At 28.7% G+C, this 13,553-nt stretch overlaps 1 protein-coding gene across 8 annotated transcripts in view; it reads right to left on the bottom strand.

The window, feature by feature from the left end:
- The window catches only part of LOC145303489 (uncharacterized), a 731,279-nt gene that overhangs the window by 315,109 nt on the left and 402,617 nt on the right, over nucleotides 1-13,553 (bottom strand). For all 8 annotated transcript variants that reach the window (XM_080144908.1, XM_080144909.1, XM_080144911.1 and 5 more), the window contains 3 exons: nucleotides 11,657-11,767; nucleotides 5,869-5,979; nucleotides 1,852-1,962 (listed from right to left, as the gene is read on the bottom strand). In XM_080144908.1, coding sequence (XP_080001034.1) covers nucleotides 1,852-1,962; nucleotides 5,869-5,979; nucleotides 11,657-11,767 — 333 coding nt within the window. The remainder of the gene's footprint in view (nucleotides 1-1,851; nucleotides 1,963-5,868; nucleotides 5,980-11,656; nucleotides 11,768-13,553) is intronic.

Raw genomic sequence — 13,553 nt, 5'->3', positions numbered from 1 at the left:
TGAGGGTGAAGAAATTAATGTTTTTTTTCTCAATTTTTTTTATATTTGTCGTCTGGAGGGTTGAGATTCAAAACAATACTAATCTGGTGAAAATCCGTTGCCTCTGTCGAAGGTTTTAGGCAGACATGCAAGCATACATACATAGATTTATATATTTGAAGCTCAAATATTTGACCCAAACCGATTAAAAGGCTTGCCCTATCTCTGAATACCCTTTAAGTAAAATTTCAAATGTTAATACCAGAAATTGTCTTTAGTAATTTGGTAGAGACCGCAGAAGTCAATTTTTTTTAAACTTTGACCCCTATTATGATCCCTTAACATTTATTGTTTTGGGCTCACTACCTAGTATATCAAATTTCGAGTCTGTAGACTGAAAATTGACAGAGATATTGTGTGGTGAAATGTACACAGACACACAGACAGACAGACAGGCAGACACAGACGCTTTTACTTTTATATATATATACTAGCATTTCAGCCCGGTGTTGCCCAGGTGTTCGGGCGTGTATGGTGAACAAAAAAAATACAAAAAAAAGGTCAATTTTTTTAACTTGGACCCCTATTGTGACCCCTTAACCTTTATTGTTTTGGGCTCAAATCAAGTTATTTAGATCCATGTCCAAGGAACATATATCTAAAATTTCAAGTGTTTAGACCCAAAATTGTCAGAGGAGTTTGGTAGAGTTCTCAAAGGCCAAATCGTTGAACTTTGACCCCTTAACAGACAAATTTCTGGCCAAAAACTGATCACATAGATTTTCCCAAATCTCAGTACGCGGTATATCAAATTTCGAGTCTGTAGACTAAAAATTGACAGAGTTATTTCGTAGGGAAATGTACACAACACACAGACACACAGACAGATAGACAGACACACAGACACGTTCACGTTTATATATATATATATATATATATATATATATATATATATATATATATATATACTAGCATGCGTGCCCGGCGTTGCCCGGGTGTTTGGAGGTGTATTCTGAGCAAAAAAAAAAAAAAAAAGGCCGAGTTTTTTAACTTTGACCACTATTATGACCCCTTAACATTTATAGTTTTGGGCCCAAAATCAAGTTATTAAGTTAGATCCATGTCCAAGGAACCTTTCTCTAATATTTAAAGTGTTTAAACTCAAAATTGTCTGAGGAGTTTGGTAGAGTTTTCAAAGGTCAAATTGTTGAAATTTGATCCCTTAATCGCCAAATTTCTGGCCGAAAATCGATCACAGAGATTGTCCCAAATCTCAGTACCCGGTATGTTAAATTTTGAGTCTGTAGACTAAAAATTGACAGATTTATTGCGTAGGGAAATGTGCACAGACAGACAGACACACACACAGACACTTTCTACTTATACATATATATATACACACAAAGACAAAGTGTCACCATATTAAGAAAGTAAGGTCATGAAAAATTAAAGACATGTTTTGTCCGCACGGCAATAAGTATTATAGAAAATAAATATTAATGTAAAACAAAACAGTCTGTCTGTCTGTCTGTCTGTCTCTCTCTCTCTCTCTCTCTCTCTCTCTCTCTCTCTCTCTCATTTTCACGCAACATGCTAGTTTTGTATAATGCTTTTAGTCAAAAAATTATTTAGTGCAATAATTTTAGTCTAATGTGCTAAAGAAATTAAGAGGTAGTGCAAATTAGGGAGTCAGTGAAAAGGAGCGCTGCCAATTTTTTTTTTTTTTTTTTTTTTAGATTACAAGTTGTTATCAAACCTGCTCTCTCGGAAGAATTTTCCAGTGTGCGGTGAATCAACTTGAAAGTTTCATTCGAAAAAGGTGCTGATAAGAATAATTGTTGGGAAAAGTAGTAGATTAGTTTAACTACTCACGTTTAATGCAGGTCCGTCCCATGAAGCCATCGGTGCATTCGCATCTGAACGTGTCTTTATGCTTGAAACATTTACCATCATTTTTGCAAGGTTTGGGTTTGCATGGATTGACTGAAAGAGACAGTTTGGAAAATGAGGAAAGAACTTAAGAATTCACATTAAGTAAAAAATGAATTGTAGGAAATGGTAAACTATAACAAATTGAAATCCCTTGTATCAGACTATGTCAAACGTTACTGGTAAATTCTGTATATTTACGTGTTCCAATCAAAACACTTGTTGCCATGATGACTGATCAAACAAACAGTTTACTAGATGACTTATTATTTATTTATTTATTTATTTATTTATTCAACACATCAACTTACTTGTGTTGCTGTTATCATTGGTCCTTCTCATAATTCTATCACACCTAGTCTTATTTGGTACCAATTAATTCATTCAATGTGCAAACAAGCAAGCTACATATATGCATACATGTTTCAGCTATGATTTCTTTCAAAATCTAGCATCATCAGGCTGCGCATCAACAGGTTTAAAATGTGAATGTACAAGTTCTTTTATCAATTTCTTTCAAGAAAGAAAGTAAGCGGAAGTAAAGGTATGAATTTATTTATTCGCGGTGATCCACACATATAATTCTATTTTATTCATTTATATCATCCAGCCATAAGATGTGCCTCGTTATTATAGCACAGCTTTACACGAGAGTATTACCTAGTTATAAATTCTCTAAAACGTATCTTTGAAATCTAATACTTTACCAGCTGTTTCAAACCTACATATAAATATACATCATCCGCACAATATATGTATACACTCAATTTATTTGGGAAAGGAGATATTCTGGCAAGGCAATTCGTTAATAAATAAATTGACAACATGCAGTTCTACTTGTTATTGAGTAGTATTTTATAGGGAATAAAGTTTCATTGGATTAACATCTATGAAACCACAATGATTCAATCATTATATATATATATAATGTTCAGAATAGTTTGTTTGCTGTAATGGCTCTTGTGAACTGCGACGTTTGGTTGCGGTAATACTTTATATATATATATATATATATATATATATATATGCTAACAGGTTGCCCAGCATTGCCCAGTCATAAAATACGCTTAAATATGATATTTTAATTCATTCAGATGATGCATTTATTATTATAGAGACAATTATTCTGTATCATATATATATACATACATATATATATATGTATATATATATATACACACACACATATATATATATATGATGGTGAGATCAAAACAACAATATATATATATATATATATAACTTCGGCCTCATCAACTAGAATAGAACCAAACAACTCAACATACTCATCCCTTAGCCTCTGAAGAACATTCATATATATATATATATATATATATATATATAGAGAGAGAGAGAGAGAGAGAGAGAGAGAGAGAGAGACAGAGACAGAGACAGAGGCAGACAGACAGAGCGAGAGAGAGAGATAAATACATATAATTGTTAAGTGTTATATATATATATATATTACACAGGCATCACCACATTATCAAGGCCAAGAGGTCACTCGAGGATACGGGTTAAAGAGTGTACAGTAAAAATTGGACAATATAGTAAGCATTAGTAATGAAAATTCGGTAAATTTGTTAACTTATATGGAACGGCTCATCAAGAACTTATTTACTTTAGACTTGAACACAACCATATTGTAGTCAGCCGGGAAGCAGGAAAACGGAAGACAATTCCACAGGCGTGCAGTTCTAAGAAAGAAGCTTTGTTCATGGAATCTACGTTTAGGTTTAGGCACAGATAAAGAGTGGGGGAATTATTGATAGTGTTTTCAGCTAGACGAGTGTTTCTTGTGAACATTTGGCGAGGGGGGACCATAGATTGAAGCTCAGTCGAACACTTTCCATGAAAATAACGATACATCAGAGACAAACTCGCGACATCTCTTCTATGAGACAGAGGTTTCAGGGAAGAGAAAAGGACATCTCCTACGAGGCTATGAAGTCTATTTTGAACTCTATCAAGGCAGGACAAGTCATTTCTAGCAGTTCCTGCCTAGATGTGGCAACAGTATTCCATCCTTGGACATGCCTGGCTCTTATATGGATAGAGAATTGCATCAGCAGTGAGATATTTACTGGATCGATAGAAAGATCCCACCATTTTTCTAGCGGCCTTGGCAACAGATTTGATGTACATGTTCCATTTAAGATCAGGAGTAACGGTCAAGCCCAGAAGCTTGTCAAAACTTGAGGCCTCCTGAAGACGAGAGCCATTCATTTCAATTGATGCCAGATGTGGATCAGGATGTTGATGATGTAAAGAGAGAAGCTTGGTTTTAGATGCATTAAAAGTAACCAGCCACTCCTTTCCCCATTGTACCACATACTCAAGATCAGAGGAGAGAGAATCAGAGAGAACTTGGTCGTTTACTGTCTTAGATGTGCTACCATAAATGGTAATGTCATCAGCATACATGTCTACAAATGATGTAAGGATGTGATTTGGAAGATCATTAATGTAGATCAGGAAAAGAGTTGGGCCCAGGATTGACCCCTGAGAGACTCCAGCATTAATACTGTGAGCTTCTGATTTTTGCCCCTAAACTACTACTCTTATGAACCTTTCAGAAAGAAATGATTTAATAATTGAGAAGACATTTCCAGCTATACCATAGCTAGAGATCTTATGAAGTAAACCTTTATGCCATACCTTATCAAAGGCCTTATATATGTCAAGAACAATTGCCCTAGAAAGGTTGCCTCCGTCGAGAGATTTGCTAATCCTATGAGATATAACTGTAAGCACATCTGCTGTAGATCTATCAGAACGGAAACCATATTGAGTGTCACTAAGATGGTTATTTTTGTTTAGATGGTTGATTAATTCTGTATTTAACACAGATTCCAGCAACTTACATAATGATTGTATTATTGTGTTTTCCTAGATGTTTATCCAAATAAATTCCAGGGTTTAGAAAATAGTGTTCAGCAACAAGTCGAACTGTATTATTGTACAGTTCTATTTATACAAACATTATTGGCTGCGTATGTGCATACATGTTACCGCTTTTACTTCTTTTCAAACCTAATGTCATGAAAACATTATCCTCAGCTGGTATCCACATTTAAAACAAGTCGAGACTGGAGACGCGATGGCACTGGATTTAAAAAAAAATCACAGCTAAAACATGTAAGCCCATATGTTGCCCATAATGTTTGTATAAAAAAATGATATTATAATATAATATTATATATATATATATATATATATATATATATATATATATATATATATATATATATAGAGAGAGAGAGAGAGAGAGAGAGAGAGAGATAGATAGATAGATAGATAGATAGATAGATATAGAATATTCCGCGTTCCATCCACGCTTGAATTCGTCAAGAGACGAACCCTAGCGTGGATGAAACGCTGAATATTCTGTGTCGCTTAACTGCCTTATATATTTTTATAACTTACTACCTAGCTCTACCTATGTATTGAGCACTGTTGAAGTGAATACTTAAAGCTTATGCATAAAATTATACTTTCCTATATTAATTTATGTGATTAACTGAAGTAGTCATATATATATATATATATATATATATATATATATATATATATATATATATATATATATAGAGAGAGAGAGAGAGAGAGAGAGAGAGAGAGAGAGAAAGAAAATGTGATTGAAAAAACTATTTGAAGCAAAGGTCAGTTTCATTCTGGTGATAGATCAAGGTGACGTACAGGCATAACTTTATAATAGATTTTATGTAAGAACATGCTCGGATAAAAACTAGAAAAACTTGTTTACATCAAAACAGATTTAAGTATACACCTTGCATTAAAACAGTTATTTAAGCAAACAAAAATGGTGATATATACTAACTTTACTTTACATACACAGTGATAGCTATAACTATTTGTATTATGAATTCCTTAGCAAAAACTATCAATATTGCAACATAGATTTCAAACATATAAAGTAAAGTAGTATCTTTAACTTACATGTATGACATTTAGGTCCTTCAAATTCGTCAGTGCACACACAGCTATAATGGTTTTTCTCCGGGACACATTTACCTCCATGTAAGCATGGATTGACTTCACAAGGATTAACTATAAATAATAAAAGTAGAAATATCATATCATATCAAATATATATATATATATATATATATATATATATATATATATATATATATATATATATAGTAATAATAATTAGTAACAAATACAGATATTTACAACTAGAAATAAAAATAGGTTTAAGGCTCCTAAAATTTGTACTAATATTGTCCGCAAGGCACAGTGGTTAGAGTACTTAGAAAAATCAATTGTAAAAGTGATATTCTCCTTAATGTTTGTAGGTTTAATTCTCAGTGTTAGCGACAAAAATACAATTGCGAATTACTTAGGACCTCTATCTAGTCATGGCTGACGGAACAAGAGCATGCTACCGCCGTAAAGTAAATACGAGTAGCCATTCGAAATTTCGTCCAAAATTCCCGAATTCAAGAGAAACATTCCAGAGTTCGACATACACCTGAAGAAGGTCGGAAGTTACATCGACCGAAACGTTGTAAAATGAACCTCAAGATAAGAACAGTAGTCCAATGAATTCAAATAATACAAATAAAGCATGGTATTGTAACTCAGCGCTGATGAAGTGCTTCCCGGCATGAACTGTAAATCTGGTGTCCCATGTTCAAATTCTCTTTGGCACTTGCGTCACTTTCATTAATAAATTTGAGACAGGTCTTAATCGATCCTTTCTCTTCAACAGGTGAAATAGTAGAATAAGCAAGTATTTTAAGCATTTATATATTGGTGAAGATAAAAAACTGGATAATCATTTGTAACAAAGTAAATGCTTGGAATGATGTTGCATATTCAGATATGCAAGTTAGCTAGTACTGTATTAACTAGTACATATAAAATATTAAAAAAAGAAGATCAGATTCTAAAATAATTTCATCTGCGAAAGTCCCCTCATGATTGTGCCACCGAATATATGTTTCTGATACTTAATCTGATAGAGACTGACCATTTCAGTGGATTTTATCTGTCGAGCAGTGTTATATGACTTGGGTAGTCATAGGAGAGCCACCTTCCAGGTCTTTACATTCCCTCGTTGCGAAGAAGTTAGTAAATTCGTTATTGCCTGAGGCAGCGTCTACCAAGGAATTCCAATCGAGCTGTCCAGGCTATTTTTAGACGTCATTTTCACTAATAAATTTGAGACAGGTTTTAATCGATCCTTTACACACTTATACGCTAGGGCGCTGGCTTATTGCTCTAAACTTCCGGGGTTGTACTGCATTTTACTTTGTGAGAAGTATATAAATACTACGAATTAAAATAAGCATGTATCTATGTACTTTTTAAAATACATAATTTTTACAATGAATTTAAATAAAATTATTTCTGTATGCTTTTAAAGTACATAATTTTTAACTTCATACAAATAAAACGTTATATGTATTTTTTTTAAATATATAATTTTACAATTTTACAATAAATAAAAATAAAAGTGTTTCATGTGTATTTTAAAATATATGGCATTTATAATGAATTAATATAAACCTGTTTCTAGGTACTTTTTAAATTTATACAATAAATTTAAATAAAACTGTTCCCATGTTCGTTTTTAAATATATAATTTTACAACAAATTAAAATAATTTTTTAAAAATTGGTGTTCATGTACGTTTTTAATGTATACTTTGACGATAAATGAAAACTGTTTCGTGCTCTTTTAAAGTACATAATTTTTAAAATGAATAAAAAAAACTGTTTCTATTATATACATATTTTTTACAATAAGTTCAAATAATTAAAGAGAACTGTTTCTACGTACTTTTAAATATATAAATTATAATCAATAAAAGACTGTTTCAGGTGCCTTTCAGAATAAATTTTAAAGTGAATTAAAGTGAAACTGTTTTCATGTAATTCTTAAAATATATAATTTTTAACACTGAATTGAAACAATAAACGTTTATACGTTCTTTTAAAATATAGTGTCAAAAGTGAATTAAAATAAAAACTATTTCAACGTTTTTTAATACATAATTTTTACAATGATTAAAATAAAACCGTTTTATGTACTTTTTAATATAATATATAATTTTTACAATAAACTAAAATAAATTACGCTATGTACTTTTTATAATATATAATTTTATAATGCATTAAAATAATTAAAATAAAATTGTTTTACGTATCTTTTTGAATACATAATTTTTACAATGAATTGAAATAAAACTGTTATTATGCTTTTTTAAAATATATAATTTTTACAATTAATTGAAATAAAATTGTTTCTGTGTATTTTTTTAATATATAATTTTTACAATGAATTAAATTATAATTGTTTATATGTACTTCTTTACAATAAATAATATGTTTCATGTCCTTTTGAAGATATATAAAATTTACAACAAATTAAAATAAATTTATGTACTTTTTAAAATATATGATTTTTACAATAAATAAAAAGAATACTGTTTTATATACATTTTCAAATATATTATTATTACAATGAATTAAAATAAAAAATAAAACTGGTTTATGTATTTTTAAATATAATTTCGACAAAGAATTACAATAAAAGTGTTTCTATGCGCTTTTTAAAATATATAATTTTATAATGAATATATAATTCTTACAACAAATTAAAAAATAAGTTTTTATGTACTTTTTAAATATGTTATTTTATAATGAACAATGAATAAAACTGTTTTATGTGTTTTTTTAAATAGATAATTTTTACAATAAATTATAAACTATTTCAACGTACTTTTTAGCATTTTTACGCTGAATTTAAAAACTGTTTCTATTTACTTTATAGAATATATGATTTTTGCACTGAATTAAAATAAAACTGTTTAACGTGCTTTTAAATTCTTATTTCATAACAATTTAAATGAAACTTTTATCTACAAAAAAATAAGTCATTTTAAAAAGAAATTAAAATAAACCTTTTTATATAATTTGTATAAATATAATTTTTGCAGCGAATTAAACATATTTCATGCTCCTTTTAAGACTAGAATTTTGAAAAGGATTTGAATATAAATTTTATCTACCTTGAAAGAAAATATAATTTTTTTAAACGAATTGCAATAAAAATTTTTCATTGACTTTGTGCAACGATAATTTTGACCTTGAATTAAACGAGAAGTGTTTCACGTACTTTTATAAGAATTTCCATAACGATTAAAATATAACTGCTTCATTTACTTTAAATTAAAATAAAACTGTTTTACATACTTTGTATGAAGATAATGTTTACAACTTATTAAAATAAAACAGTTTTGTTTATTTTGAAAAATATATTTTACTAGAAAATTAAAACCAAACTATTTTATGTACGAGAATGCCTCTGTTACGTCTTAGGAGGCAATGGATACACCCTTTAAGGGTAGCTGTGCGTGTAATTGTGAGGAAAAGGTTGTGCAATCTCCAACCACACCTCTCCTGAATCGGCGCTGCTGAACTCCAGTGGCAAGGAGAAGTGTTAGGCGATTGGAAACAATACGAATATAAGCTGAGAGCGCATGCAACACCGGGAATCCCCAAATGGTCACCCATTATAATACTGACCAGGCTGAATGCTGCTAAACTTCGGTGATCTAATGGGAATAGTGTGTAAACGTTAATCATACCGTATTATTTATAGTAATTATTAATTATTATAAGTATTAATATACTTTTTAAAGATATAATTTTATTAACTCATGAAAATAAGTAATTATTAATTATTATAACTATTCATATATTTTTTAAATATATAATTTTATTAACTCATGAAAATAAGTTATTATTAATTATTATAAGTATTCATATACTTTCTAGATATATAATTTTATTAACTCATGAAAATAAGTAATTATTAATTATTATAACTATTCATATACTTTTTAAATATATAATTTTATTAACTTGTGAAAAAAGTAATTATTAATTATTATAACTATTCATATACTTTTTACATATACAATTTTATTAACTCATGAAAATAAGTAATTATTATTATAATAACTATTCATATACTTTTTACATATATAATTTTATTAACTCGTGAAAATAAGTAATTATTAATTATTATAACTATTCATATACTTTTTAAATATATAATTTTATTAACTCGTGAAAATAGGTAATTATTAATTATTGTAAGTATTCATATATGTTTTAAAGATATAATTTTATTTACTCGTGAAAATAAGTAATTATTAATTATTATAAGTATTCATATATTTTTAAAATATATAATTTTATTAACTCATGAAAATAAGTAATTATTATTATTATAACTATTCATATACTTTTTAAGGATATGATTTATTAACTCGTGAAAAAAACTAATTATTAATTATTATAACTATTCGTATACTTTTTAAAGATATAATTTTATTAACTCGTGAAAATAAGTAATTATTAATTATTATAACTATCCATATACTTTTTAAAGATATAATTTTATTAACTCGTGAAAATAAGTAATTATTAATTATTATAATATACATATACTTTTTAAAGATATAATTTATTAACTCATGATAATAAGTAATTATTAATTATTATAAGTATTCACATACTTTTTACATATATAATTTTATTAACTCATGAAAATAAATAATTATTAATTATTGTAAGTATTCATATAAGTTTTAAAGATATAATTTATTAACTCATGAAAGTAAGTAATTATTAATTATTATAAGTATTCATACACTTTTTAAATATATAATTTTATAAACTCATGAAAATAAGTAATTATTAATTGCTATAACTATTCATATACTTTTTAAAGATATAATTTATTAACTCATGAAAATAACTAATCATTAATTATTATAAGTATTCATATACTTTTTACATATATAATTTTATTAACTCGTGAAAATAAGTAATTATTAATTATTATAAGTATTCATATACTTTTTAAATATATAATTTTATTAACTCATGAAAATAAGTAATTATTAATTATTATAACTATTCATATATTTTTTAAATATATAATTTTATTAACTCGTGATAATAAGTAACTATTAATTATTATAACTATTCATATACTTTTTAAAGATATAAATTTATTAACTCGTTAAAATAATTAATTATTAATTATTATAACTATTCATATATTTTTTAAAGATACAATTTTATTAACTCATGAAAATAGGTAATTATTAATTATTATAAGTATTCATATATGTTTTAAAGATATCATTTTATTAACTCATGAAAATAAGTAATTATTAATTATTATAACTATTCATATACTATTTAAAGATATAATTTTATTAACTCGTGAAAATAAGTAATTATTTATTATTATAATTATTCATATACTTTTTAAAGATATAATTTTATTAACTCGTGAAAATAAGTAAGTATTAATTATTATAACTATTCATATATTTTTTAAATATATAACTTTATTAACTAATGAAAATAGGTAATTATTAATTATTATAAGTATTCATATATGTTTTAAAGATATCATTTTATTAACTCGTGAAAATAAGTGATTATTAATTATTATAACTATTCATATACTTTTTAAATATATAATTTTATTAACTCATGAAAATAACTAATTATTAATTATTATAACTATTCATATACTTTTTAAAGTATATGAATAGTTATGAATAGTTACTTTGTAGATATATGCGTTTTTATTGCGTTTCTCATACAGCAGTGGCATTTTTATACCCAGTTAAAATGTCGAGCTCTTTATAACCAACCCTGTTATACATGAGAGAGTAATACCCTTTACTTACATTTTACGCAGTCCGTTCCACTATAGTCAGGTCTGCATTTGCAGAAATAGCCGCCGTTATGGTTAACGCAAGTTGCTCCATTTTTACAAGGACTTGACATGCAGCGATCGACTGGAAAGAAAACAAAGAAATCATCTCATTGGAATTAGGTGTGATCTCGAATGGGCTTCATAATTCCAAACTTAATCTGTGGAGTTATAGCAAAAATAATGTCTATCAAAACAATTGCAGACAATTCCTGAACAGAGGAGGACCATCACAACCTCGATTTAGCAATAACAAGATGGGAATTATAAACAATCTTTTTAGTATGCAGGTGTGCTTGCAATGCATAAGTGCAGGTTTAGACCACACCATTGAACGGTTGTACAACAAAGACTTTTAGAGATTTATGATTGAAACTTAGTGGACAAGCCAAGCATAGACTGGAGTTGATTTGTGCCAACTAGGGTTGAATTGCAGAAAGATCGTGAATTTTATTAACGATTTCATGAGTTTAGGCAAGTTTTGAATACGTTTGAATACAGCATAAGTTTTTTTTTTACATAGGCATCACCACTTATCAAGGCCAAGAGACCATTCGAGGATAAGGGTTAAAGAGTGTACAGTAGAAATTGGACAATATAGTAATCGTTAGTAATCGAAATTCGGTAAATTTGTTTACAAGTAGGACGGCTCATCAAGTACTTGTTTAAGTTAGACTTGAAGACAACCATATTGCAGTCAGCTGGAAAGCAGAAAAACGGAAGACAATTCCACAGGCGTGCAGTTCTAAGAAAGAAGCTTTGTTCATGGAATCTACGTTTAGGTTTAGGCACAGATAAAGAGTGGCGGGAATTATTGATAGTGTTTTCAGCTAGACGAGTGTTTCTTGCAAAAGTTTGGCGAGGATGGACCATAGACTGAAGCTCAGTTGAACACTTTCCATGAAAATAACGATACAGCAGAGACAAACTCGCAACATCGCTTCTGTAAGATAGAGGTTTCGGGAAAGAGAAAAGGATATCTCCTATTAGGCTACGAAGTCTATTTTGAACTCTATCAAGGAAGGACAAGTCCTTTCTAGCAGCTCCTGTCCAGATGTGGCAACAGTACTCCATCCTTGGACGTACCTAGCTCTTATATAGATAGATAGATAGATAGATAGATAGATAGATAGATAGATAGATAGACTTGCTAAGAATCTACAATCTATTTGTGGTGTCTCTTTCTCTTTAATCAGGATGCAACTGAAAAGAAAAACCTACACAAAGATTAAATATATCTTTACGAGAAATCAACTGGGGAGTTTAAGTTTTTAGTAGCTCATTTATGAACAGCTATAAATATGCATCATTTCATTTTATTTTATTGATAACTTGAAAATTGAAATCATAGTCATTATAAAAGGACAATAGGGATGTGCAGAAGTTAGGGTTAGGCATTTCAATGACAATAAGGATGTTCAGGGATTAGTGTTAGGATAAGGGTTAGGCATATAAAGTTTCATTTCTCTGTTGCAAATAATGACGATATAAGGGAAGTCTAAGAATAGAAGAGGGGAATTAAGAGATTCTTATTTGTTTCTTGGACAATTTTAAATAAAATTCTTATGTTTCAAATAACTCGCATTAGAAGAAATTTTTTAATCCGAAGAAATAGTAGAACACTAACTTATAATCTGGGTGTACCAAGTTCGAATCCAGTTCTTTCCGCAGAAACACTTTGGCATAGGGATGTCAGCAACCTTTTGCAAGATTCGTAAATTTCTTCACTTCAACAAAGAATGTCCGTAAAGCTCCGTGTTTTCATCGTTATTATAACACTTTACTAGTCATTTACTTTAATTGCCATTAAACAAATGAAGCTTAATAAAAGTGCCTTGTATTTCAAGAGCAGAAGAGGATGAAGGTGGCTA

The sequence above is a fragment of the Euprymna scolopes genome, chromosome 19 (assembly GCF_053919585.1).
Source record: "Euprymna scolopes isolate OS-2025 chromosome 19, ASM5391958v1, whole genome shotgun sequence".
NCBI classification, from domain to species: Eukaryota; Metazoa; Mollusca; class Cephalopoda; order Sepiida; family Sepiolidae; genus Euprymna; species Euprymna scolopes.
This window is presented reverse-complemented; position numbering and strand designations above follow the sequence as displayed.